This window comes from Vulpes lagopus, chromosome 2 (genome assembly GCF_018345385.1).
Source record: "Vulpes lagopus strain Blue_001 chromosome 2, ASM1834538v1, whole genome shotgun sequence".
NCBI classification, from domain to species: Eukaryota; Metazoa; Chordata; class Mammalia; order Carnivora; family Canidae; genus Vulpes; species Vulpes lagopus.
In genome coordinates this window covers 157,863,285-157,888,965 of record NC_054825.1, presented here as the reverse complement: position 1 = coordinate 157,888,965, position 25,681 = coordinate 157,863,285, and the positions used below count along the sequence as shown (strand labels likewise).

General features: G+C 37.6%; 2 protein-coding genes across 2 annotated transcripts in view; both read left to right on the top strand.

Annotated features, from left to right (window-relative positions):
* The window catches only part of ZNF813 (zinc finger protein 813), a 53,156-nt gene extending 31,999 nt beyond the window's left edge, over positions 1–21,157 (top strand). Inside the window, 1 exon segment of the mRNA XM_041742995.1 lies at positions 16,012–21,157. Within this exon segment, the coding sequence (XP_041598929.1) occupies positions 16,012–17,870 (1,859 nt within the window). The 3' untranslated portion in view covers positions 17,871–21,157.
* Positions 1–25,681, top strand: part of LOC121484192 (putative protein ZNF720) — a 99,179-nt gene that overhangs the window by 28,744 nt on the left and 44,754 nt on the right. The window lies entirely within an intron of this gene.

The following is a 25,681-nucleotide window of genomic DNA, read 5'->3' as shown; positions in this document are numbered from 1 at the left end:
TTCTTCTACTTTACCAAGAATGTATCTGAATTTAATTCCAAATACTTATTTTTTACAAAGTAATTGCTGGCATATTTTACAATTTTGATGTTTCTTTATTTCAAAAATGAAAGATATTTCTATGGGTGCTTGGTTCTTTTTAATTTATTTATTTATGAGAGACAGAGAGAATGTGTGTGTACATGCATGCCAGCAATTACAAGGTGAGGGGCAGAGGGAGAGGGAGAGAAACCTAAACAGACTGTCTGAGGGGCTCAATCCCATAACCCCAAGATTGTAACCTGAGGTGAAATCAAGAGTTGGACATTAACCTACTGAGTCATCCAGCACCCCATGCTGCTTGTTTCTAAAGAATGGATTATAGCCTTGCATTCTATGTAAGGAGAGGGACATGTTAATAATACGTTTTTTAATGTCTTTTAAGTGCTTATTCATAAAGTTTTCTATTAGAGCTATTCATGCTTGATTTTATTTTTTATTTTTTAAAAGATTTTTATTTATTTATTCATGAGAGACACACAGAAAGAGAGAGGCAGAGACAGGCAGAGGGAGAAGCAGGCTCCATGCAGGGACCCTGACGTGGGACTTGATCCTGGGTCTCCAGGATCACGCCCTGGGCTGCCAGTATTCTTGGCGTTTTTTTTTTTGATCCATTAGTACTTGGATATATTATGCACCTCTCCCTATCATGTCTGCTGAGAATCCCACTATTAATCTTATGGGAAATCTTTCCTAAAAAGATGCGTTGGTTTTGTCATGTTCTCTCAAAATTCTTTTTTCACCTGAGTTTTTTGATAAGTTCATTTTGATGTGTCCCTGTGTTTATGTCCTGAGATTTGTCCTACTTTGAATTTATTGAGCTTGTTGATTTAGTTTTTTCTTTCCACATATATGGGCAGTACAAGCCTTTTCTACTTAATGTAAACTCTGCCCCTTTCATTCTCCTTAATGTACATACTGGTCTACTTATTGGTGTCCCATGAGTCCCTGAGACTCTAGGATGTTTTTCTTTGCTTTAAGTAGAGAATTTAAAATAAGATGTCTTTAAGATAACTGATTCTTTCTTCTGCTTCATCAAGTCTGTGACTGACCCTTTGGTTTATTTGTAAAATGAGTAATTGTAGTCTTTAGCTCGTAATTTCTGGCTTATTGTTGTTAAACTTTGTTTGGATTTTTGTTTTGGTCATGTGTAGTTTTCCCGGTTTCATTTAATTAACTGTTTTCTTTCTCCATGAGTGTCCTTATGATGGTTATATGAATTCCTTGTCAGGCAATTAATAGTTCTTTCTTAATTTAAGGTGAGTTTTGGAGATTTATGTCATTCCTCTGTTTGGAGCATGTTTTCCTGGTTCTTTTTTTTTTTTTTTAAGATTTTATTTATTTTTTTGAGAGTGACAGAGCAAGCATGAGCAAGGTGGAGGGGGGATGGGCAGAGGGAGAGGGAGAAGCTGATGCGGGGCTTGATCCCAGGACTTTGGGATCATGACCTGAGCCGAAGGCAGATGCTAACCACCTGAGCCACCCAGGCGCCCCTTTCCTGGTTCTTTGTATGCCTTATTATATTTTGTTGATATTGGGGAATTTTATTTTTTATTTTTATTTTAATTAAATAATTAATTAATAATTTTTAAGGTTTTATTTATTTATTCATGAGAAAGAGAGACAAAGACATAGGCATAGGGAGAAGCAGGCTCCATGCAGGGAGCCCGACGCGGGACCTGACTCTGGGTCTCCAGGATCACTCCTTGGGCTGAAGGCAGTGCTAAACCGCTGAGCCACCAGGCTGCCCTATTTTTTAAATTAATTAATTAATTAATTAATTAATTAATTATTTAAAAAACCTTTTTCTTTTTAAAGGTTTTATTTATTTATTCATGAGAGACACAGAAAGAGAAAGGCAGACACAGGCAGAGGGAGAAGCAGGCTCCACGCAGGGAGCCTGTTGTGGGACTCGATCCTGGGACCTCAGGATCATGCTCTGAGCCGAAGGCAGAGGCTTAACCACTTAGCCACCCAGGCATCCCTATTTTTATTTTTTTAATAAAGATTTTATTTGTTTATTCATGAGAGACACAGAGAGAAGCAGAGATTGGAGAAGCAGGCTCTATGCAAGGAGCCTGATATATGGGCCTCGATCCCAGGACTCCAGGATCATGCCCTGAGCCAAAGGCAGATATTCAACCACTGAGCCACCCAGGCATCCCAATATTGGGGAATTTTTAAAAAGCAATCTCTGGACCCAGGATTATGGAATTGCTTTGTACAGATGAACACAAATAGTAGCAATTCTGGAGTCTGTCACACGCATTCAGGGGCATCCGTCATGTCTGAAAATTGTAATTTCCCAGTTTTATATGTGTAGTTACCTTTATGGAGTCCGTGATCCTTTCCTCTCTCTGTTTGTCTTCAGCTCATATTCTGCATTGATTGAACAAATACTCACCTTTGGTATGAGCAGCCACCATAATGTATCCAGAGGGTGCTGTCGTTCCCTCTGCCTACATGTCATGCATGACAGAAACAAATCCCTCAGGCAGCAGCCAAGAAGCCAGATCACTGAACATACCAGTCACTCATTTCTTTCTCTCCTGAGGAGAGGTAAGAGTTTTCTCACAGTGTGCCGTGGAGAGTCAGGAAGGGTGAGCTGCTGTTGTGGGCAAGTGTCACAAACTTTCCTCATCTCTTTGATGTGGCTTTTCATTTGTACCTGCCTGCGGGTGCTATGTTCTCCTAACTGGCTTATGGAGCACTGTAAAAGGTAATTTAGTCCATTTTTGTCTCCATGGAGGAGCAAGTCCTGGTGGTTCTCCATTCATCTGATGTGCTATGATGGATATTAATTCTGTACATTAGTATTCTAACATGTATGCATGTTATAGTGTAGTAAGTGTGACAATTTATTTTGGGATGGTTTTTTTTTTTATTTTTTATAATTTATTTTGTATCCTTTAGTCTTTTCATAACATCGAAGGTCTATTGGGAAAGTCAGGGAAAGGAGTTGAATTTGTAGAATGATGGAATGATGTGGAAGCCATGGGAATAAGTATTTATACTTAAGAATGACTGAGAAGGTGACTGGAAAAATAAAATAAAAAGAGAAGGTGACTGGGCTTAGTGAAAGAGAGAAAGGACATGATGGGTTTAAGCAAATTGGGACAATTCCCATAATGAAATCCTTACTGCCTCAAGAGATCAAGGACATAAAACATTCAGGGGGAAAACCTCACCTTAAGTCAGTTATATTTGCAGAACAGTATCTTTCAACCCAGGGATGATAATCCATTTTTTAAACATACATATTTTTTTTAAGGGTATTTGGAAATTCTGGAAAGCCACCTAGTCCATGCTGAAAGCAAGCTTTCAAACCATTTCAAATAATAAGATTGGTTTAATCATTCCCTGACACATTTCTGAACGTTTGACATTTAAAAATGAAAATAAAATGTCTAAATGTAATTGATTTGAGAAGTGCTTTTCAGAGGGTTCATTATACTTCCACCAACACATAATCTCTCCTTGTTCCAAAGTCTCTAATTTTGATAAAAACCATTAGGTCTTTTTTTTTTTTTTTTTAAGATTTTTATTTATTTTTCATGAGAGACAGAGAGAGAGAGAGAGAGAGAGAGAGAGAGAGAGAGAGAGAATGGCAGAGACACAGGCAGAGGGAGAAGAAGGCTCCATGCAGGGAGCCCAACACAGAACTTGATCCTGGGTCTCCAGGATCACACCCTGGGCCGAAGGCGGCGTAAACCGCTTATCCACCTGGGTTGCCCAAAAAACCATTGAGTCTTTATCCAAATATCACTGTGCAGTACTTAATATACATAATTCTTAATTTGGAGCAAGTTTCATATGTTTTGATCTTACAAAGATCTTAGTGAAGGCGCTATCTTCCTTAATTATGGAAGTGTATATAACGGAGACAGAACATACCAGTACAGTGAATCTGGGAAAAACGTCAATCAAGGGTTAAATCCTATTAAACATCAGAGACCCTAGTTTTCACAGTACCGGTATTATAGTTGTAAATGTGGGAAAGTCTTTTGTGAAAGCTGAAATCTTAGTGTACATCATTGTATCCTTACTAAACTGAAGGCTTAGAAATATAGTAAGGGTGGCAAACTGTTTACTCTTAAAAGCTCATTCAACAACAGACATTTCATAATGGGAAGAAATGTTACAAATGTAAACAGTGTGCAAAGCCTTTAGGTACCATTCAAAACTTATCAATGAAAGGTAATATGTAGTGGGCTGACAAATGTTAAAAAATGTTGCAATGTCTTTAAGCATAACTACACAGTTTCTGAACATCATAGAGTGCATAGTATGTGAAACTCTACAAATGTAAAGAATGTGGCAAGGAATTTAATGCATAACCAGAAGTAGTCAATGTGAGATGATATATATCCTGGGGGATGTTTTACAAATGTTAAGAATGATGACAGAGTCTTTACCTGGAGCAGATCCTTACTCAAAAAAAGTCTTTTATAAAAAATAAAAACATTAAAGATATAAACAATTCACCAAGTATGCAATAGAAATGAAATATAAATAAATCAGAGCACTCACAGCAGAAAGCAATAAGGCAGTACCATGTTTTAGACATGATTCTAAATCACAGTATTTATTACAGAGAAATATCAAAAGTTAAAACATTTAGATCTGTTACATTTTAGCATTGGACTATAGAGGCAGGAGGGGTACTAACCCCCTCTGGAAGGGGAAATCTGTGTGTAATTCTTTTTTTTTTTTTTTTAAGATTTTATTTAGGGGGAGTCCTGGGTGGCTCAGCGGTTGAGTATCCGCCTTTGACTCAGGGCGTGATCCTGGAGAGTCCCAGAATCGAGTCCCACATCAGGCTCCCTGCATGGAGCCTGTTTCTCCCTCTGCCTGGGTCTCTGCCTCTCTCTCTCTGTCTCTCATGAATAAATAAATAAAATCTTAAAAAAATAAAAAGATTTTATTTAGGGGCATCTGGATGGCTCAATCAGTTAAGCATCTCCATTCAGCTCAGGTCATAATCCCAGAGTCCTGGGATCCAGCCCTGCCTTGGGCTCCCTGCTCAGCAGGAAGACTACTTTTCCCTCTCTCTGCCCCTCCTCTGCTCCTTCTCTGTCTCACTCACTGTCTCTCAAATGAATAAATAAAATCTTTTTAAAAATTAAAGAGCCATTCCGGTGCCCCTGCAGCGGAACTTAAGTTTTGAGTTCCCAAAACTTAAAACCATACCTCCATAGAAATAGCGTATTGTTGACCAGAAACCTCACCTATAACATTAACAGTTAATCATCCCCTTTTTGTGTTGTCTGTATCCTATACAGTATTTTTATAATAAAGATTAAGAAAAGAAAATATTAAGGAAATCATTACAAAGAGAAAACATGTTTATTACACTACACTATATTCATAAAAAAGAAAAAGTGTTTGAATATTGACCTACACTGTTCAAACCCATGATATCATGCTAAACTATGTATTTGTTAATATGCCTGAAAGGATCAAGGGGGAATGGATGTTTGGAGAGGAATAATTAGTTTCAGTGTGTCTTTTTCTCTTTGATGATATTTGAGATGTTTTGCATGGCAAATATTATTAATTTTACTCTGAAATCATCTCATGCTAAGCCTTTATTGCTTGTGTGCATGCAAAATGATTTGATTCTTGCTATCTCACCAACATGAGGGTGCTTCTGTGATGGGGAATTCATTTATACCTACTTTTCCATGGAAGATAAAGGAAGCTATAATGTGAAATACATGAAGAAAGTCCACATGGAGATGTGTGTGTTTGATGTATAAGAGTGAAATAATTACCGATTTAGTAAGGATTCAGGGCATTATTTGCATTCAAGTAAAGCACAGAAACATGCTAAATTTTAAATATTTTTGCCATTTGCTGTTAAAGGAGAATACATTGGTGGTTTATTTAAAGCTGGATATATCTTTTGCATAGCAGTTGATACTAATCAAGAATATTTGTTATTTGGGGATCCCTGGGTGGCGCAGCGGTTTGGCGCCTGCCTTTGGCCCAGGGCGCGATCCTGGAGCCCCGGGATCGAATCCCACGTCGGGTTCCCGGTGCATGGAGCCTGCTTCTCCCTCTGCCTGTGTCTCTGCCTCTCTCCCTCTCTCTCTGTGTGACTATCATAAATAAAGAAAAATTAAAAATATATATATATTTAAAAAAAAAAAGAATATTTGTTATTTGGTTGAAATAAAGAAATTTTCACAGGTGTCTGAGGAAAGTATAGCTAACTATTCCATAAAAGGGTGTGAAATGTGGGCTCCTGGATGGCTCAGGTCTGCCTTCAGCTCAGGTAATGATCCCAGGGTCCTGAGATCAAAGCCCGCATTGAGCTCCCCTGCTCAACAGGGAGCCTCCTTCTCCCTTTCCTGCTCCTCTTATTTGTGCTCTCTCTCTTTGCCAAATAAATAAGTACAACATATTTTTTAAAAAGGGTGTAGAATTATTGTAAATCCACATTTACTCAATAATTAGCCTCAATTGAATAACATGGAAAGCACAACTCACAGATCCTTATTATCAGGACAAGAATATTCTTGAATGATGTAATGAGCATTTTGACCAAGACTCATAATAATGATTTTTTCCCAGTGTTTTGCTTATAGTGTGTTTGAACTTAATATATTTTAATTAATAATGCTAAGTGGATTTTAATGTGTTAACACTAACACTAATGTGTAATGAAAGAAATGTTTTTCCTATGCAACCTTATCCTGACCCACCTTCATCAAGGTTGCTGGTAAACAGACAGTAAAACAAAGTACACTTGACCCTTGAAAAACATGGGTTTTGAAATATGGTCCACCTATAGTCAAAATTTATTTATAATACAGTGTTGTAAATATATTTTCTCTTCCTTCTGATTTTCTTAACATTTTCTTTTCTTGAACTTCCTTTATTGTAGGAATACTGCATATAACATAGAAAATATATATTAATTGACTTTTTGATAAGGTTTCTTGTCAATGGTAGGCTATGAAATTAAGTATTAGGAAGTCAGAGTTATACATGGGTTTTCACCTGCTTGAGGTGTGTACACTGAACTCCCCCTGCATTATGCAAGGGTCACTTGTACATGTTAAAGCAGTGGGATGATATCACTAATAATCTTTTTTCGTGACGGCCTTAAACCTCACATTATTTGTGATTATTTTCTCACATACGTATTATAGCTTTTCTTTTTTGTAACCTTTGGCACATTATGATGCTTTTAATAAGGTTAATATAGAAGTAGTATTGAGAGTGTAGCTAAACAAATGTGATACTGATGATATTGTACACACTATGAAAACAGACATGTCATACTTAATAATTTAGATTTTATTTTTCATGAAAAAGGTAGTCATGTTTCATGCTGAATCCACTCCATTTGAATGTGAATATTGAACCTTGAAATACAACTGCAAAATAGCCTCTCTGCATTTGAAAATTGGGATGATCTCTCTGGTCATGATTTTCCTTGCAATCCATATTTTCTGTTCTCAGAGAGCAGACGTGTGTCCATTGGGAGCTAAGGGCCTCTGAGTGCTTTCCAAGTCAATGCTGGCTGGCACTTCCCTGGTCAGGTGAAGCCAGAGGTTCAGACATTTGGCAGGACTGAAGCCATTCTCTGTTGCCGGGCAGTATGATAGACTAGGCTCTGGGACTGCCCTGGTTCCCTGTTCAAGCGCTCTGGTCCTGCATAATCAGGGTTATGCTCAACACTTGGATGATGGTGCTGGCTTGGCTCTCCCCAGTAGGTCTGTGAGATAGTCTGTGTGGTTGCCGAGGGTCTTTGTTCAGACTTCCTGGTGGTGGTGGTGGTGAGTAGAGTCTGTGCTCAGCAGTGGAAAGAGACTTCCAACTTGTATGCCTGCCCATATAGGGTCATAGAGTGGCCTCCATGCTCTAGTTCAACCTATTTATTGGCCGGAAACCCAAGTCAGGCACAGCTGTTGACAACACTCCTCAACCAGGTGTGTCCATCTCAGCTCTGCAGTTGGGCAGTGTCACTGTATCTCTGGGTGTTACTGCAAGGTGGAACACAGTCTGGTCTGTCAGTCTTCGAACATCTGAGCACTAGCTGTTGTAAGTCCTTACCCACCTTCTTCATGTCTGTAGGATGCCCAGTGGTCCAGCACCACAGGTTCCCCAGGAATCCCAATGAGGAAAGATCTATTTTAAGTATTTTCAGAGTAGCTTTCTGGTTTGTCTGTGATATTGCCAAGTTGTGGCTTTAGTTCCTGTTTTGTTTTTGTATATTACTTCCTGTTAGTATGGAGTTGGGAATTAAATTTTGGATAATCTTCTTTTTAAAATAGCTAATTGGTCATTGTGACCATTTTTACTGTTATATATTTTTCTTCAATCTTTGTAGTTTGTATATGTGAGAATATAGGTCCTTTGTGTCCTTTCTGTGTCTCTATTTCTTTCTCTTCAGTTTGTGATGTAGAGAAGTTCTTTTTTTTTTTTTTTTTAAAGATTTTTTATTTTATTTATTCATGAGAGACACAGAGAGATAAAGAGAAGCAGAGACACAGGCAGAGGGAGAAGCAGGCTCCATGCAGGAAGCCTGACGTGGGACTTGATCCCAGGTCTCCAGGATCACGCCCTGGGCTGCAGGCGGCGCTAAACCGCTGCGCCACCGGGGCTGCCCTGTAGAGAAGTTCTTAATTTTAATGCAATCCAGTTATTTTACCCTTAGTGGTTAGTGATTTTTATCATTTTTAGAAATCTCCCTTATACCAAGACCACTGAGATAGAATATTTTTGTGCTTTTCTTTTCTTTTTTTTTTTTAAACATTTTATTTATTCATGAGAGGCACAGACATAGGTAGAGAAAGAAGCAGGCTCATGTGGGGAACCCCATGTGGGACTCAATCCCAGGACCCCGGGATCACGCCCTGGACCCCAGGCAGGCGCTCAACCGCTGAGCCACCCGGGCATCCCTTTTTGTGCTTTTCTAAAAGCATCATTATCTTTATAATTTCGATCTGAAATTTATTAAGAATGAATGTGTTGTGTGGTTTCTGTAGTGACTGTTTTCTGTTTTCCATCAGATTTGATGATCAATTGAAATATATTCTGAAAATATTGTATTGTACTTATAATTTGTTTACTGCAGTCATTTCCTAATATGAGTAAATATCACCTTGATCTTGAAGCAGACTTCTCTGATTTCTCTCCATCTTTTCCTGTCTCTAGTGATGTTTACCAATCTCATAGGACCAAACACCCAGTGTCAGTTTTGATGTCTGTCAAAACCTTCCATGGGCCTCTTTGCTCAGATGAATTATTCCTATATTCCCATAGCAAAATGGCATCCAAGGTCTTGGCAATAGGAGTCATCTTCTTGTTATGTATTGAAGCAGGAATCCTGGCAAACTGATAGCTGTTTTACCTTTACCTCTCTCTTTAGTTCACTGGGTTTAGGTTAAGTTCTCTAGATTTTATTGCCAAACCTGTGAGTGTATTCAACTCATTGGTCATTGACTCTAAAGGATTCCCACCAACTATGACAGCTTTTGGGTGAAAATATTTCTGCCATGGTTTTGGGTGGATACTTCATTTGAATGTTTACAGAGTGGCCAGAGGTGTGTTCAGTATGGTACAGTGTGGGTCTTGGGTGTCTTTCAAATCATTAACATTAGCTCTGTGGTGCTTGTTGGAAGCAGCTTAGAGTAAAAACTTCCGAGTACAAGAGTTTTTAATTTTCTGCTGTATGTCACTGCCAAATGAGCAGCAAAATATGAAGGGAAGTGTATTGGATACTTTTGTGCATATCAGAACCAAATCATACATTTGCTGTATACTGTATTGTTATTATTCCTTAAAATCATGTTGTGAACTCATAGTCTGGACCAGAGGTTCCATGATTTTCATCCAGTACAGGCACAAAGGGTGTGTCAAGTGCATTCATAGGATCAATGTTCTTCACCTAAGTTCAGGGCTATCGATAATATTTTTGCACTTGTGACCATCTCATTTTACACAATGTCCAGTATCTTTAGGGCTGTGTTTGTCTTTTTAATATTCCACATTGATGATTGGTGAACACCTTTGCTGAAGTCTTCTGCCCTAATTCCTATGTGTTTTCTAATTCCCATCACTTTTATTGTATTAAGCCATGCTTCCACTGTATCTGTTCTACTTACCCAGGGAAAAGAGTACAAAATCCTCTCATCTTTTCACATACATGTAAATTGTATGCTTCTGCACAGTTTTGTTCTTTCTTCACCCATCTCCCTTAGAAAGCTCACAACAGAAATTTAAGGTAGACCGTCATGGGTATTGGGATTTCTTTACTTGGTTGAATGCAGGGCCCACAGGGATAGTGCAGAAGTGAATGTGGTAGCTCACATGATTCTTCTGCATTGTATCCTGCTGATTATAGCCTTAAAAAAACATTTCCTGGTGCAAGTTGAATACATTTTATTCCAGATCCTGTGTCAGGTTAATGAGTATTTCACAAGATGGTGTACACATGGGAAAAATAGGCAGGAGCAAAGTCAGGATCAAGCTGAATAGTGGATATGTTGGGAGATGATTATCTATGGGTTTCAGTTTCTCTAGGTGTTATTGATAGAAGCATTGAAAATTTTTATTCTAATTGTCTTTCCATTGATCTTTGTGTATAAAAAGGCTTTGAAATGTAGTGATATCATCTTGCTCTTTTTTTTTCTTTTTTTAAAAAAATGAATTAATTTATTTATGATAGTCACAGAGAGAGAGAGAGAGAGAGAGAGAGACAGAGGCAGAGACACAGAGGGAGAAGCAGGCTCCACGCACCGGGAGCCCGATGTGGGATTCGATTCTGGGTCTCCAGGATCGCGCCCTGGGCCAAAGGCAGGCGCTAAACCGCTGCGCCACCCAGGGATCCCTCATCTTGCTCTTGAGTAGAGGATGGATTTATTTACTGCACAGGAAATGGAATTGTCTTCTTTTATGACAGGAGTATGGACAGATATGCTATGCTAGGTGTTCCTTTAATATATTGTGGTTTACTATGCTCAGAATCTCACAGATGTGGCAAAAAACCTACTTCATGTGCAGCATCTATCTGTATGAATTGTGGTTGGGGGATTGGTTTGTGAAATTAGTGTAATCTGGAAGAAGATTATGATGATTGCTGTGTCATGAGCTTGTAAGATCCTTGGACTTTGATCCAGGATCTGTTGTCTTCTACCAGCACTGGAAATTTGTTACAGGCCAACTTCTCGTATTATAGAATATGTGCAGTCTTGGAATTTTTATAGTTTTCAACATTATCCATGCACTTTATTCAGATCAAACTAGATATTCATGGGTCTGTTTCTACTTCTGTTTTTTAATTTGTTTTGTTGTTTAGATAGAAGTAAAATCATATATTTTTCTTTGACATATTTCACAGCATATAATACCTTCTAGATCTATCCACATTGTCACAAATGGCAAGAAACGACCAAAATAGCAGAAACAGACCCATAGATACAGTTAACAATCTACTAGTTACCCGAGCGAAACAGAGAGGGACAGTACACAAAATGGGTAAAGGGGAATGAATGGGAAGTACAGGCTTCACATTATGGAATGAATAAGTCATGGTGATAAAAGATGCAGCATAAAGAATATATTCAGTGGTATTATTATTTATTTTTTAAAGATTTTATTTATTCATTCATGAGACACAGATTGAGAGAGAGGCAGAAACACAGGCAGAGGGAGAAGCAGGCTCCATGCAGGGACCCCGACGTGGGACTCAATCTAGGGTCTCCAGGATCAGGCCCTGGGCTGAAGGCGGCGCTAAACAGCTGAGCCACCTGGGCTGCCCTATTCAGTGGTATTATTATAGCATTATATCGTGACAGACATTAGTTCACTTGTGGTGAACGTAGTAGAATTTATAGAGTTGTCAAATCTCCATTTGTATACCTGAACAAGTGTAACAATCTATGTCAATTATACTTTAATATGATTATACTTTACTACAAAACAAAATAGAGGGATGCCTGGGTGGCTCAGCGGTTGAGTGTCTGCCTTTGGCTCAGGACATGATCCTGGAGTCCTGAGACTGAGTCCCACATTGGGCTCCCTGCATGGAGCCTGCTTCTCTCTCTGCCTGTGTCTCTGCCTCTCTCTCTTTCTCTCTCTCTCTCTCTCTCTGTCTCTCATGAATAAAGTCTTAAAAAGAGAGAGAGGGGTGCATATACATATATAAGGTTCAACTACGTTCTTTAAAACTTGCATGTAAAGAAAGCTAACCTACTCCAAATGAAGCTAATCCTATGTATTCATAATAGGATTAGATTTAGGAAAGCAAATTAATCTGTAACACAGTGGCGATAAGGGTAAATTGCTGAAGAAAGGAGAAGACTAGGGAGAGAGGAGTGAATTCCTGGCAGGGTGAAGAAGTGAATAGGACACAGAAGAGCCTGGAGTACTCACTGGCTAAGCAGCCTAAGACATGGAAGAACAGTCATTCGTGTGAGAATTTTTTAAATAGTTTTCCCTGCAGTATTTTCTCTCTCTCTCTCTCTCTCTCTCACATCTCTCACCAGTGACATGTATGTAATAATGGCCACATGTCTCATGAGTGCTTTTCTGAATAAGTGCATTCTTTTGAGGATACAGGATATTGCAACTGATTTTATTTCCTGTGCTCAGTTTAGGCAAAGTCAGGTTTTAGGAAGAAGTCTGACATGAAAACAGAAGAGATGCTGTAGCATGTAGCACTGAGAATTAGTAAAAGGGCAGGAAAACCTTCATATTTTAAAAATCTGTGTAATCTGTGAGGTCCAAGCTAAGAAAGCCAACACTGTATCAGAAGCAGATTGCACCTGTGTTACTTGTTGATTTGGATGCTATTTCCACAAATATGTTTGACATGATGACTTGAAGAAGGATAAATAAAGAGAGGTCCAGAGAAGAGTGGCTGATGGAGTTCACCATGCAGGGGTGGAGTCAGCTTGAAAGAAAAGTGAAGGTAAGGAAGGACTCCAGGCTCACCTATTTTATCCTCTTCCTTGTGTTTAGAAACCCTTTGAAACCTCATCTGTGATGCAGGTATGGAATTCTGTCTGGAGCCTTACATGCTCAACATTTGCCCAGAAGCAGCAGAGTACTTCAGAGTATAGAAATATATATATTTAAAGTATACTTGGTGCTCTTGACTGAACCTAATCTAGATTCCACGAATCCTTGACTCAATCCCTTGGTTCCCATGTGAGGTGTGCCTCTTCCTTCTAGTTTTCCACCACCTAGAGAGGAATTAATATTTGTCATTTTTTGGTTAAACCTGAGAGATAAATGAGGTAAGGAAGCCATAGATTAGCCCTGGCATTAAATGAACTTTGTTCTTTTTCCAGTTGACTAGATCAGTAACATTGTACACAGAGATACCTTGCTATGGACATGCTGAGGAAAGAATAGAACATTATATACTGAGAGAAAAAAATTGGGACAGGACGTTAGTCAAGCATGAGGACTATGACTTATATCCAACCTTCCAGTCCATCTGTGCTGTAGCAAAGAAATCCCACAGTGTTTCTGGAACCCTGGAGGACATTAAAGATTTTATTTATTTATTTATGAGAGATACAGAGAGAGAGGCAGAGACACAGGCAGAGGGAGAAGCATGCTCCATTCAGAGAGCCCGATGTGGGACTTGATCCCAGGTCTCCAGGATCACGCCCTGGGCTGAAAGGGGTGCTAAACCGCTGAGCCACCCGGGCTGCCCCCTGGAGGACATTATTAAGTGAGGGCAGGGCATCTCCAGGAGATGAGAGTTCCACAATTGTCATATCAGCTAACCTCCCATGTCAGGGTCTCTGGACCAAGCCTTTGTGATTTAGCTTATTAGAATGCAAAGAGGAGCCTGTGAAAGCCTGTGTTCACACCTGAAAGACAAAGCCCAAACACACTGTTCTAGATTACAGAGTGTGGATTCTACCTGTGACTTGATATTTGAATAATATGGATGTTTTCATGTTTACGTTTTGGACATTTATTTCACAGCACTATTAGAGGTTCATGCACCTTGTTTCCTCTGTGTTCTGTGCCAGATCCGTCCACTGTAAGGTTAATAGTTTTTCTCATTTAGTATTATGTACTTTGGGAGGAGAAGGACAGGGCTAGCTCACCCCTACTTTTCCATTGTTCTGTTCTTGTATTTAATGTCTGTAGAGCATTATTTTAGTAACTGTGGCTTTGTTGTATGTTTTAAATCAGGGAGTATGGTGCCACCAACGTACTGTTCAGATCGAAAATTACTCTGTTGGTGTTATCCTGTGACATCCACATGAGTTTTAGAAGGGGTTTTGATTTTTCTGCCAAAAAATATGGCATTGGGATTCTGATGGAAATTTTCATAGAAATAAAAACAGTAATGTTATTATTTGTTCTGATCTCTATTTATGTCTGGTTTTTCTTTGTTATATCCTTTCTTTCCTAAACTTGTTTCTTTTTTTCTAGTTCCCTATAGTGTAAAGCTTATTTGAACTTTTTTTTAAACTCAAGCATATATAGAATTTTATTTTATTTTATTTTTTTCATATATAGAATTTTAAAAGTGAAAGTCTAGAAGGGAAAATGAGCAGAAATAAGCATTACACATGATGACCAAGCAATAAAACAGCATAAAAATAAAAATAGGCATTCTTTAGGGCTTTCTATAGATCATGTCCTCTGTGAAGAGTTTTTTTTTTTTTCTTTTTCCATTGGATTTGAGTATTTTTTTCTTGCCTAATTGTTGAGACTAGAATATATAATACTATGTTGAATGGAAGTACTGAAGTCACTCCATTACCTTGTTTCTGGTCATACAGAAGAAGCTTCAGCCTTTTACTATTTACTATGTTAGATTTCAGCTTTCAGTACATAAATGTCTTATATTAGGCTGAGGTGGTTTCCTTCTATTCCTAATCTTGAATGTTTTTAATCATGAAATGGTGTCCAATATGTTCACTTCCTTGTTCTGCACCAATTAATATGAACATGTAATGTTTGACCTTCATTCTGTTAATACACACTCTTAAATTTATAGATTTCCAAATGCTTAAAGACCCTTGAACTCCAGGAAGAGTTCTCACTTGATTATGTTGTAAAATAATAAAAAAACTCTTGATTCAGTTTGCTTCATTTTATTGTGGGTTTAGTATAACTATTCCTCACAGGTAGAAGTTTGTAGTCTTCTTTGCTTATAGTGTTTTCCTTTTGCATTGATAACGTGATAAAGCTGGTATCACAGAGATTAATAGTTTCCTTCTCTTTACTCCTTGGAAATGTTGGAGGTGATTTGAAGTATTTTCTCTTTAAATGTTTGAATTATCCAGTGAATATATCTGGCATAGGATTTTCTTTGTTGGGAGTTTTCTTCTTATTATTTTTTCAATCTACTTAGTAGTGGTAGATTACTTGAGATTTGTATTTTTTTTTTTTTTAATTTCTCCATAATGAAGTCAGGTAGGTTATACCTTTTTGAGATTTGTAGACATTTTTTTGATACCTGTCTGTGGGCATATAATTATCCATTGTCACCTCTAATAATTGTTTTTATTTCTATGGTATCAGTTATATTGTGTCTGGTTTCACTTCTCATTTTTCTTAGTGTTCTCTCTTTCATTCTTTGTTTAAAGTATATCAGTTTTGTTGATCTTCCCTGCAAATGCAGTCTTCCTATTGATGTTTTCCTGTTTTTGCTTTCTTATTTCATTGGTTTCTATTTTAAGTTTAAATTTTCTTCCTTCTGCTATTTTTGGGCTCAAATGGTACTTCTGATTTTTTTTGAGGTACAGGAATGTGATGTGTGCTTCAGCATGACAGTACTATGGAATTATGTGATAGGCTATGCGATCTTGACATGGTCTGCACGTTTATGTCTCCTGGAGGAATGAAGTCTTGACGTTTCTTTCTCAGCCATATTGCTGAAGTTCTGTGATTGATTTTAATTTTGCATATTAGAAGCTTTCATTATATTCATCTGAGAGTAGTAAGTGGAATGATTTTACTTTTCTCTTATTCAATATCTTTCAGCTGTATCTTCGCATGGCACCCAGAGTTTCCTGTCAAAGCTGTGCATAGAAGCTTCTTTCCAAAACGTGGCAGTGGGTAGATATAAACATAGTGCCCTTGAGAATTTACACTTAATGATAGACTGGAAAAATGATGGGGAGAGTGAAGAGCATCAAAGATATCATGAAGGACATATCCAAACTGAGACAACTGTCCGTAATATGAATCTCACTGCCCAAAATGGTGAAGGATATAAAACATTTTGGAAAACATCCCTTAAGTCTGCTATTTCTGCAAAGCAGTGTGTTTCTATAAGCAAAGGCTCAAATCAAATGGTGAAAGATACATATTTGGAGAACGAAAAGTTGGAAAATCTGGAAAGTTACTTAGTCCATGCTGAAAATAATTATTTGAACCACCTTGAAAGTAGAATTGGATTGACCTTTGAGTCAAATATTTCTGAAAATCAGAGATTTAAAAATGAAGAACAAAGTGCTAAGTGGGATCCATTTGAGAAGTCTTTTACTGAGGAATTAACCCTACAAAACGACCAGAGCATTTTCAATGAAAACAGAATTGCTCAATGCAATGAATCTGAGAAAAAATTTAACCAGGGTTCAAATGTTAATAAACATTTAAGGATTCATTTTCCAGAGAATCATTATGAATGTGACAAATGTGTGGAAGTCTTTTATCAAAGCTCCAACCTGATTATACATAAGAGTAACCCTATGGGAGAGAATCCTTATAAATATAATGAATGTGGGAAGTCTGGTAATCAGTCCTCCAATGTTGGTGATTATCAGAGAATTCACATGCATAGATGTAATAAACCTGAGAACATGTTGAGTCAATCATCAGAACTAAACATACATAACACAGTCACTACTGAACAGAAAACTTATATTTGTGAGGAATGTGGTAAGGCCTTTGACTGGCACTCATCATTATCTCAACAGCCAATGCATATTGGAGAGAAACCTTACAAATGTGAAGAATGTAGCAAGGTCTTTATCCACCACTCACATCTTATTCAGCAGGACAGAATTCATCCTGGAGAGAAACCTTACCAATGTGAAGAATGTGGAAAGGCCTTTAACCAGCACTCAATGCTTACTCGACATCAAAGAATTCACACTGGAGAGAAACCTTACCAATGTGAAGAATGTGGCAAGGCCTTTAACCAGCATTCAAACCTTATTCAACATCACAGAATTCATACTGGAGAGAGACCTTACCAATGTAAAGAATGTGGCCAGGCCTTTAATCATCACTCAAGCCTTACTCAACATCACAGAATTCACAGTGGTGAAAAACCTTACCAGTGTAAAGAATGTGGCCAGGCCTTTAACCAGCATTCAAACCTTACTCGACATCACAGAATTCACAGTGGAGAGAAACCTTACATATGTAAAGAATGTGGCCAGGCCTTTAATCAGCACTCAAAGCTTACAGAACATCTCAGAATTCATACTGGAGAGAAACCTTACATATGCAAAGAATGTGGCCAGGCTTTTAACCGGCACTCACATCTTACCCGACATCACAGAATTCATAGTGGAGAGAGACCTTACCAATGTAAAGAATGTGGTAAGGCCTTTAATCAACAATCAAAACTTACTGAACATAACAGAATTCATACTGGAGAGAAACCTTACATATGTAAAGAATGTGGCCAGGCCTTTAACCGGCACTCACATCTTACTCGACATCACAAAATTCATAGTGGAGAGAAACCTTACATATGTAAAGAATGTGGTGACACCTTTATCCAGCACTCACACCTGACTCGACATCACAGAATTCATACTTGAGGGAATCCTAACCAAAGTAAAGAATATGTCAAGGCCTTTAAGCAATCCTTAAAGCCTAACTCCTGATCAGAGGATTTATACTGGAGATTTTGTAAACATGATTAATTTGGCAAGCCCTTTAATCAGAATCAAGGTTTATTCAACATCAGAGACTTCATATTTGAGAAAAAAAACTTAAATGTAAAAAATGGGTTAAAACCTTTATGATTGCTTAACCATTACTCAACATCTCAGAGTTCATACTGAGGAGAAACATTACAAAGGTAAAAGAATGTCTCAAGCCTTTAGCTGGAACTCACAACTTACTCAAACATCATAGTTCTCATACAGGATAGAAACTGTAAAATATAAACTAAATTGCAGTGCCTTTAACTTGAATTCAATCCTTAATATCTGAAAATGCACACTAGATTCAAGTCCTACAAATGTAATGAATGAAGAAAGACCTTCATTTTAATATACACTGTAGCAAACACCGGAGAGACCATAAAGGAAAATAACTTGAAAGACACAAATATTTAGAAATATATGTAAGTGAACTTCAAATGTCGAAAATGCCATAGAAATCAAGTAGAAAGCACTACATCATCAAAATACTCATGATAAGGAATAATAATAAAGTTAAACTGTTAGAAAATGTATATGCTCTTATGCTTCAGAAGATTAAGTTGATGGATATTTGCATAGGTCTAATTAATTTCAATTTCAGTATGTGCTTTTTTTTTTACATTGACCATATTTGAGATTTGTGTCTAGTAAATAATGTATTTCTACTCTCAAGTCACTTCAGCAAATTCATTTATTTTTAGTGTGTGTGAAATTATGTGACTGATGTTGCTACATCAAAGATATGAGATCCCAGCTTCATTAGGTGGGCCTCATGCATATCTAAGTGTCCATGGAAAAGGAAGGACAATATAATATACAATATATAAAGAAAATCTAAGTAAAGATATTGTTTGTGGTTATACTATTAACTATAGTTGTCATGAAGTACATATTCAGAACATCATTCTCCATTTATTAAAACTAAAGAACTTCCTGAATATAATATAATTAAATATATAGAATATAATTAAAATATTTTACCAACTGGTATTGTAGGAAAAAGAGGTGGAAATCCAGTAAAATACTGATGTATCCTCATGATAGCAATAGTTAGAAGTAGATAATATTAGTGGATGTGGTTGAAAGGAAGAAATCCTTACAGTAGAAAGAGGATAGCTAACTCTTCCTCGACATGACATACAATTTGTACATCCACATTTGGTGAGAATACCTCATGCCTGAAAATTATTGAAATCACTACTCCCACATCAGTGCTCGAGTACTCTTTAATGCTTCTGTATAGGATGTAAGGATATAATCCTTGAGCAAGAATTATGGAGGGGATTGAAATGCATAACTTAGTCTATTTGTGAACTTAATATATTTTACTTAATAAAACAGTGGTTTTTATCATGTTAATATGGATATGTAATGAATGAAATGTTATCCGACTACCAGTGTTAACCAGTCTCATTTTATATAAGGTTGTAGGTAGCTGATGGTATCTATCACCTATTTTGTAATGCAGTGGAAATATATCTAGTAATCCATTTTCTCAGTGGCCTTAATGTTTAGATAATGTGTAATTATTTTTTTCCCTTAGCATATCTATTGTATCATTTTCTCCTCCTTGGGACTAGTGGGATAATATAACGGATATACTATAGATTGTATATGGGTCTTATTGACTGATTGAAGTACTCCACGATAATGCCATTTGGCATACATTTTGTATATGCGCAGTAATTTTGCAGGGGATTTGAAGTGAAACAAGACCATATCACTAGTGCATTCCGTACATGACACCCTATAGAATCAGAAATTAATGTACCTTCCAATTTGACATTCCCAGCCTACCCTTTTGAGCAACCATTTCTTGTCTCCCATGACTTTCCCCTCCTATGTCCCTTAGAGAAGACTCAGAGCTTACATAAATCTGTTTTAGTTTGAATGGCCTAATCTGGATTTTGATCAGGGACTCTAAAAGCACTCTCCCATAGCCCCTAATAACAGTATGTGCCCCATATCATAAGTGTGGGTGGTTTTTTTCATGTTTCTTGAAGTAAACATATACTTTTAACAATGGTTGTTGTGTAATAGATACCCCATAAGTTAGAGAAATATATTCATTGGGAATGATATTGTAGCCCCAGGTAAGAGAAAATACAGAAGTTGAGGAATTCTGCATGTGGAGAGATGACATCTTTCCTGGGTTGTATAACTGATTCCTTGGATTTAGAAAAATAACTTATACTTCTTTATTTTCTTAATTATCTCCAGATTTCCATTTCTATTTATACCCAGTTTTATTTCAACCTACATAGGCATCTCAAATGTTCTTTGCCTGTGTTGTGGTTAAAGTGTTCTTATGAAGCTCTTAATTTTGATTAGAGACCAGTAAGGCCAATGGGTAACAATTCAGAAATTCAGACATTTAGCACTGGCATGTGAGAGGCAACTATAAATAAAACATAATGATGGTACTGTCCTTAGAAAGATAAGTCCTATTAAAAGGAAGTGTGAAAAACTCTTTCCAATGTGGGGAGGGAACTGGAGGTGGCTCCCTTTAGTCACTGCAAAGGCACAGGCAGCTCTTGGTGGTGTCATCTGATGAATAAATGTAACGGAACAAAGGAATTGTAAAGTGTGGTGGCTTCTGAGGAGTACGGAAGTCCTATTTTATCTTCATGATTGAATTGAATTCCTGTGTGTTAGCATCAGATGCTGTTGGATGACAATGATGACTGTTTGCCTAGGCCTAGATCAGGGGCAGTAGATGCAGGAGGAGTATTGGATGATGCAGTCATTTAGTGCATAGCTTCAAAATGTCACATGGCAAAAAAAAAAAAAAAAAGTCACATGGCAGAGTAGATAGATATTGGAGATGAAGAAGCCTTTTGGACACTGATATACATAGGATCATCAGGGTGTGTGCTGTGGTTGCTCAAAGCACTAGTATGCTAGATATATAAGCCTAACATAGTTTATATTCACTATAGAAGAGTAACCTTTTATGGAAGGTGATGTGTTGCTCTGTGGGACCCTCCTCCCTTTAGTGAGCACCATGATGAGTATAGTCCCATGCTCTGGCCCTGTCTGTGCCATGGATTCATTGAGGAGTGGTATAGCAGTCAGTGACAGTGAGCATTTCTGCTTCAGTCAGTCTGGTGCAAGTGTTCATTGATAAATGAATAAGGAATATGTGCTATATGTATAGAATGGAATACCATTTAACCTTAAAAAAAGGAGTGAAATCTTGGCATTTGCAATGACATGGATGGAGCTAGAGAGTATTATATTAACCAAAAGAAGTCAGAGAAGGATTAATATCATATGATCTCACTCATATGTGGAATATAAGAAACAAGCAATGGGAAAAAAAAGAAGACAGACAAATCAGGAAATAGACTCTTAACTATAGAGAAGAAACTGGTCATTATTACCAGAGTGGAGGTGGATTGGGGGATGAGTTAAATAAGTGATGGGAATAAAGGTGTGCATTTGTTGTGTTGAGCACTGGGTTTTGTATTGAATTGTTCAGTCACTATTGTACACCTGAAACAGATATGACAGTGCATGTTAACTCACTGGAATTTAAATAAAACCTTTAAAAAATATTTTGTTTTTTTAAAGATTTAAGAAATTTTTTCCCTTAAGTTAACTGACTTGAAGAAGTTGCACAAAATATACCTTTGTAAACAAATTGGAACATATATCTTTTCTTCCTGATTCTTCCAGAATTCAGACAGTCTCAGTAACTTTTTATCCATATATATATATATATATATATATATATATATATATATATATTTGTATAATTTTACTAAGAACCTGTTCTCATGATGACAAGATAAAATCATAAATACTGGTTATATAACCCTGGCTTTGACTAGAATGTCCTATTGCCAGGGTAAAATGCTAGATCAGTAACATGAAGTAATCTACCATTTCAACTTTTAATATTTGAAATGCCCAAGGAAGTTTCAGATGGGGGAACTGAAGGATTTCAGGACAACCTCTCTCTACCCACCTTCCCCCAGAATGTGCCACTTTGGATAATTGGAGTTGAAGAATCTAAATTGGGGGGTCTTTCCAGAATATATTAACAGTGACAAAGTTTATCCCTGAAGCATCTGTAAGGTAAGACAAAAAGCTAATTTACCAAATATGTACTCTTCTTACCACCATGTAAAGTGTTTTTTTTTTTTTTTTTCCTTTTTTTCCTGCGAAGCTCCAGATCTCTACCCCTTTTCCTTTAATGATGGTATTTGTACCTCATCTTGACTGACAGTCTTTGGAGCTTCCACATGTATGTCGATTTTTCTGCACATACACCTATTAAATTTTATTTTCCTCTGATAATCTGTCTCACGTGAATTTGATTCTTAGTCTAGCTAAAAAGATCTTTGAGGGGACAAGTATTTGTTGAGGCAATTTAATTTTAATGCCTCATTTCCTGGTATTCTATTTAAGTAAAAAAAGTGTAGCAGTAGAAAATACTTGTACAGGAGTTAATATTTTTGAGCTCGGGTTTTGACCCTATTTCAGAAGTTCCCTTATTTATTTTCCTGCACGGATATTATCACTGTTCCCTTTCAAAGCTTGTAAGTAGGGCAGCTGGGGTGGCTCAGCAGTTTAGCTCCACCTTCAGCCCAGGGCGTAATCCTGGAGACCTGGGATCGAGTCCCATGTCGGGCACACTGCATGGAGCCTGCTTCTCCCTCTGCCTGTGTCTCTACCTTTTTCTCTCTCTCTGTGTCTCTCATGAATAAATAAATAAAATCTTTAAAAAAATAAGAGCTTGTAAGTAGGGGTGTCTGGGTGGTGCAGTAGGTTAATCATCTAATTCTTGGTTTTGGCTCAGGTCATGATCTCAGGGTCATGAAATGGAGCCCCGGGATTGGGCTTCATACTGAATGCTGAGTCTGCCTGAGAGTCTCTCCCTTGCCCTCTGCCCCTCCCCCACCCCATGTTCTCTCTTTTCTAAAGTAAGTAAATCTTTTTAAAAATCTGTTACAAAAGCTTCTAAGTAACAGTTAAAATATGTATCTCAGTTTTTTTAGTTCAATGGATGTATAAATACACAAATTAAGTATCCAAAGGAGTTCTCAATTAGACTACTTGAGCATTAAAATCTTTGGTATACTTTTCTATTTGTTTAGATATTTGCAAATAGGTAATCTATGTGTATTAAACATGAGTCCCACAAGATTGTTGGAAAGTGGTTGTCTATCCCCTTTTACCTATTATGGTTTATTCTCCATCCTAGTTGGTTGAAATGCCCAGCACTACCTTTGGCATTTTAGCTCTGAATTGTGGTAATTAGAGTGGTCTTGCTCTCGGGTGTCACCCTGGATGGAGATGGTTGATTGTATTTTGTGTCTTGGTTTTGCTCAGCTTGCTTAAGTGGCTGATTCTTCTATGCTTCCCTGGATGGAGAAATTATTTGTGTTGTGAATGGGAATCCCTCTGGGGTGGCTGCCAGGTGGCTGAATTTGTGCCACTTTCTACTGAGATGAAGTAATGTCCTTTGTCTTCAGAATCTCATCTATGGAATGTATCAAGCCACAATGTGAAGAATTTTAAATTTCTAAGAGATTTCATCTGTGCCACATATTTACAATCTGTGCTTCTCCTTACGCTCAAGTGTTTTGTGGCCATGCAGTATTACAAAAGAAGATCACCTTCCTTTTCGTAGAATCATAACTGAACACCAACTGATTTTGTAACAGGCAGCCTAATGGGTTCTGAGCTAGATCAGAAACATTTCCCATTGCCAAAAAACAACACAAGCACAGAACCGGGACCACAAAGCCTCTGAGATTCTGTAACTTGTTACAATCAGAAGAGGAGTAGTCCTTATCAGAAGGAGTTTATGATGAAACTCCATCCAAGTAATAAGAAATTTCTCTGGTATTGTCACATGCTAAGGTATTTAACAAGAGAGATCTTCCCGGCCAGCTACCTTATTTCTCTCACTGGCAAATAAAGCACTATACCTGAGTATAGTAATTATATATTTTCTATCATAGTCTTTGTATTTTTTTTTATTTATTTTTTTATCATAGTCTTTTTAAAGCCAACTTTTTTGTTTTTACTTTTTTAAGATTATTTGAGAGAGGCCTTACAAGTGGGGTTAGGCCCAGAGAGAGGATAAATTAAAGAATATTTAACAGAGCCCCCACTAAGTGGTGAGCCTAACTTGGGGCTTGAGCACATGACCCTAAAATCCTTACCTGAGCAGAAATTAAGAGTCAGTCACACAACCGAAAGAGCTAACCAGGTGCTACTTAAAGCTAAGTTTTTGATATGCACAGTCCTTTTAAACTAAACTTTTTTTGTTGTTTCATGACAGTTTAATTCTAAATTTTATTTTGTACCTTTATTTTTTGATGTAAAAAATATTTTCTAAAGATTTTATTTATTTGAGAGAGCGAGCATGAGCAGGGGAGAAGGGCAGAGGGAGAAACTGACTCTGCTGATCACGGAGCCCAATGCTGGACTCTATTCTAGGACTCTGGTATTGTGACCTGAGCTGAGGGCAAACGCTTAACCAGCTGAGCCACTCAGGTACCCTTATTTTGTACCTCTAAAATAGAATTGCTTTGGGGACACCTGGATGGCTCAGTCAGTTAAGCACCTGCCTTTGGTTCAGGTCATGATCCCAGGACCTAGGGATCAAGTCCTGCATTGGGCTCCCTGCTCAGTGGGGAGCCTGCTTCTCCCTCTCTTCCTGCCTCTCTGCACTCCTCCTCCCACTTGTGCTCTCTCAAATAAATAAGTAAAATCTTTTACAAAATAAATATAAACAAAATAGAATTGCTTTTGACATGAATTTTTGCTTAATATGTATTTGTAAGTTGAGACCAAATGGGCCCTTGGGCCCTTGGGCAGGTGCTTTTTGATGGGTCTATATCAGAACAAATGTAAAGGGGTTACAAATATTACAATCCTAGAACGCTCCTTGCTATATAAATGCATTACTTCTGCTGCTCTTTATAATGTAATACGTTAAATTAAGAAAATTGTATATATAGTGTGACATCATTACCTAATAACTTCTTGCATCCCCCCTTTTTTTTTCTTGCATCCCTTTTTATATCTAATATTAAATATTAGATTGGGCAGTTATACTCTTGTCAATACTATCCAGACTATGTAAATTTATAAAATAAAATTTTGAAATCCTCATTCTTCTATATTCAAACCAAGGACATAAATGCTAGTGTAGGGCTCAGAAGCAAAATATATTTTAATTGACTATTTGAGAAAATGTCAAATCTTTTCCAGAAAAATCTAAGATATAAGATACATAATAATCCTAGCCTGCTGACACTAAGGGAAAAGTACCTCATTCACTCTTTGATCCCGTGATTTGCTGATCCCTACTTACTTCCAAATGATAACACTGTAGTGAGTTATCTATGCTGATACCTCTGAAAGTAAGCCCTGGACCAAAATTTGATTTGTGTTTGTTTGTTTGTTTATTATTTTATTTTTTCATGAGAGACACACACACACAGAGAGAGAGAGGGAGAGAGAGAGGCAGAGACACAGGCAGAGGGAGAAGCAGGCTCCATGCAGGGAGCCCGACGTGGAACTCGATCCTGAGTCTCCAGGATCAGGCCCTGGGCTGAAGGTGGTGCTAAACCGCCGAGCCACCTAGGCTGCCTGTTGTTTTATTTTATTTTTTTTTAAAGCTTTTATTATTTGAAAGAGCAGAGTGAGTGGGGGAAAGAACGAGAGTGGGGATGTAGGGTCAGAGAGATAAAGATGCAGGCTTGGCGGGGAGCCTGACTCAGGACTTGATCCCTGGATCCTGGGATCAT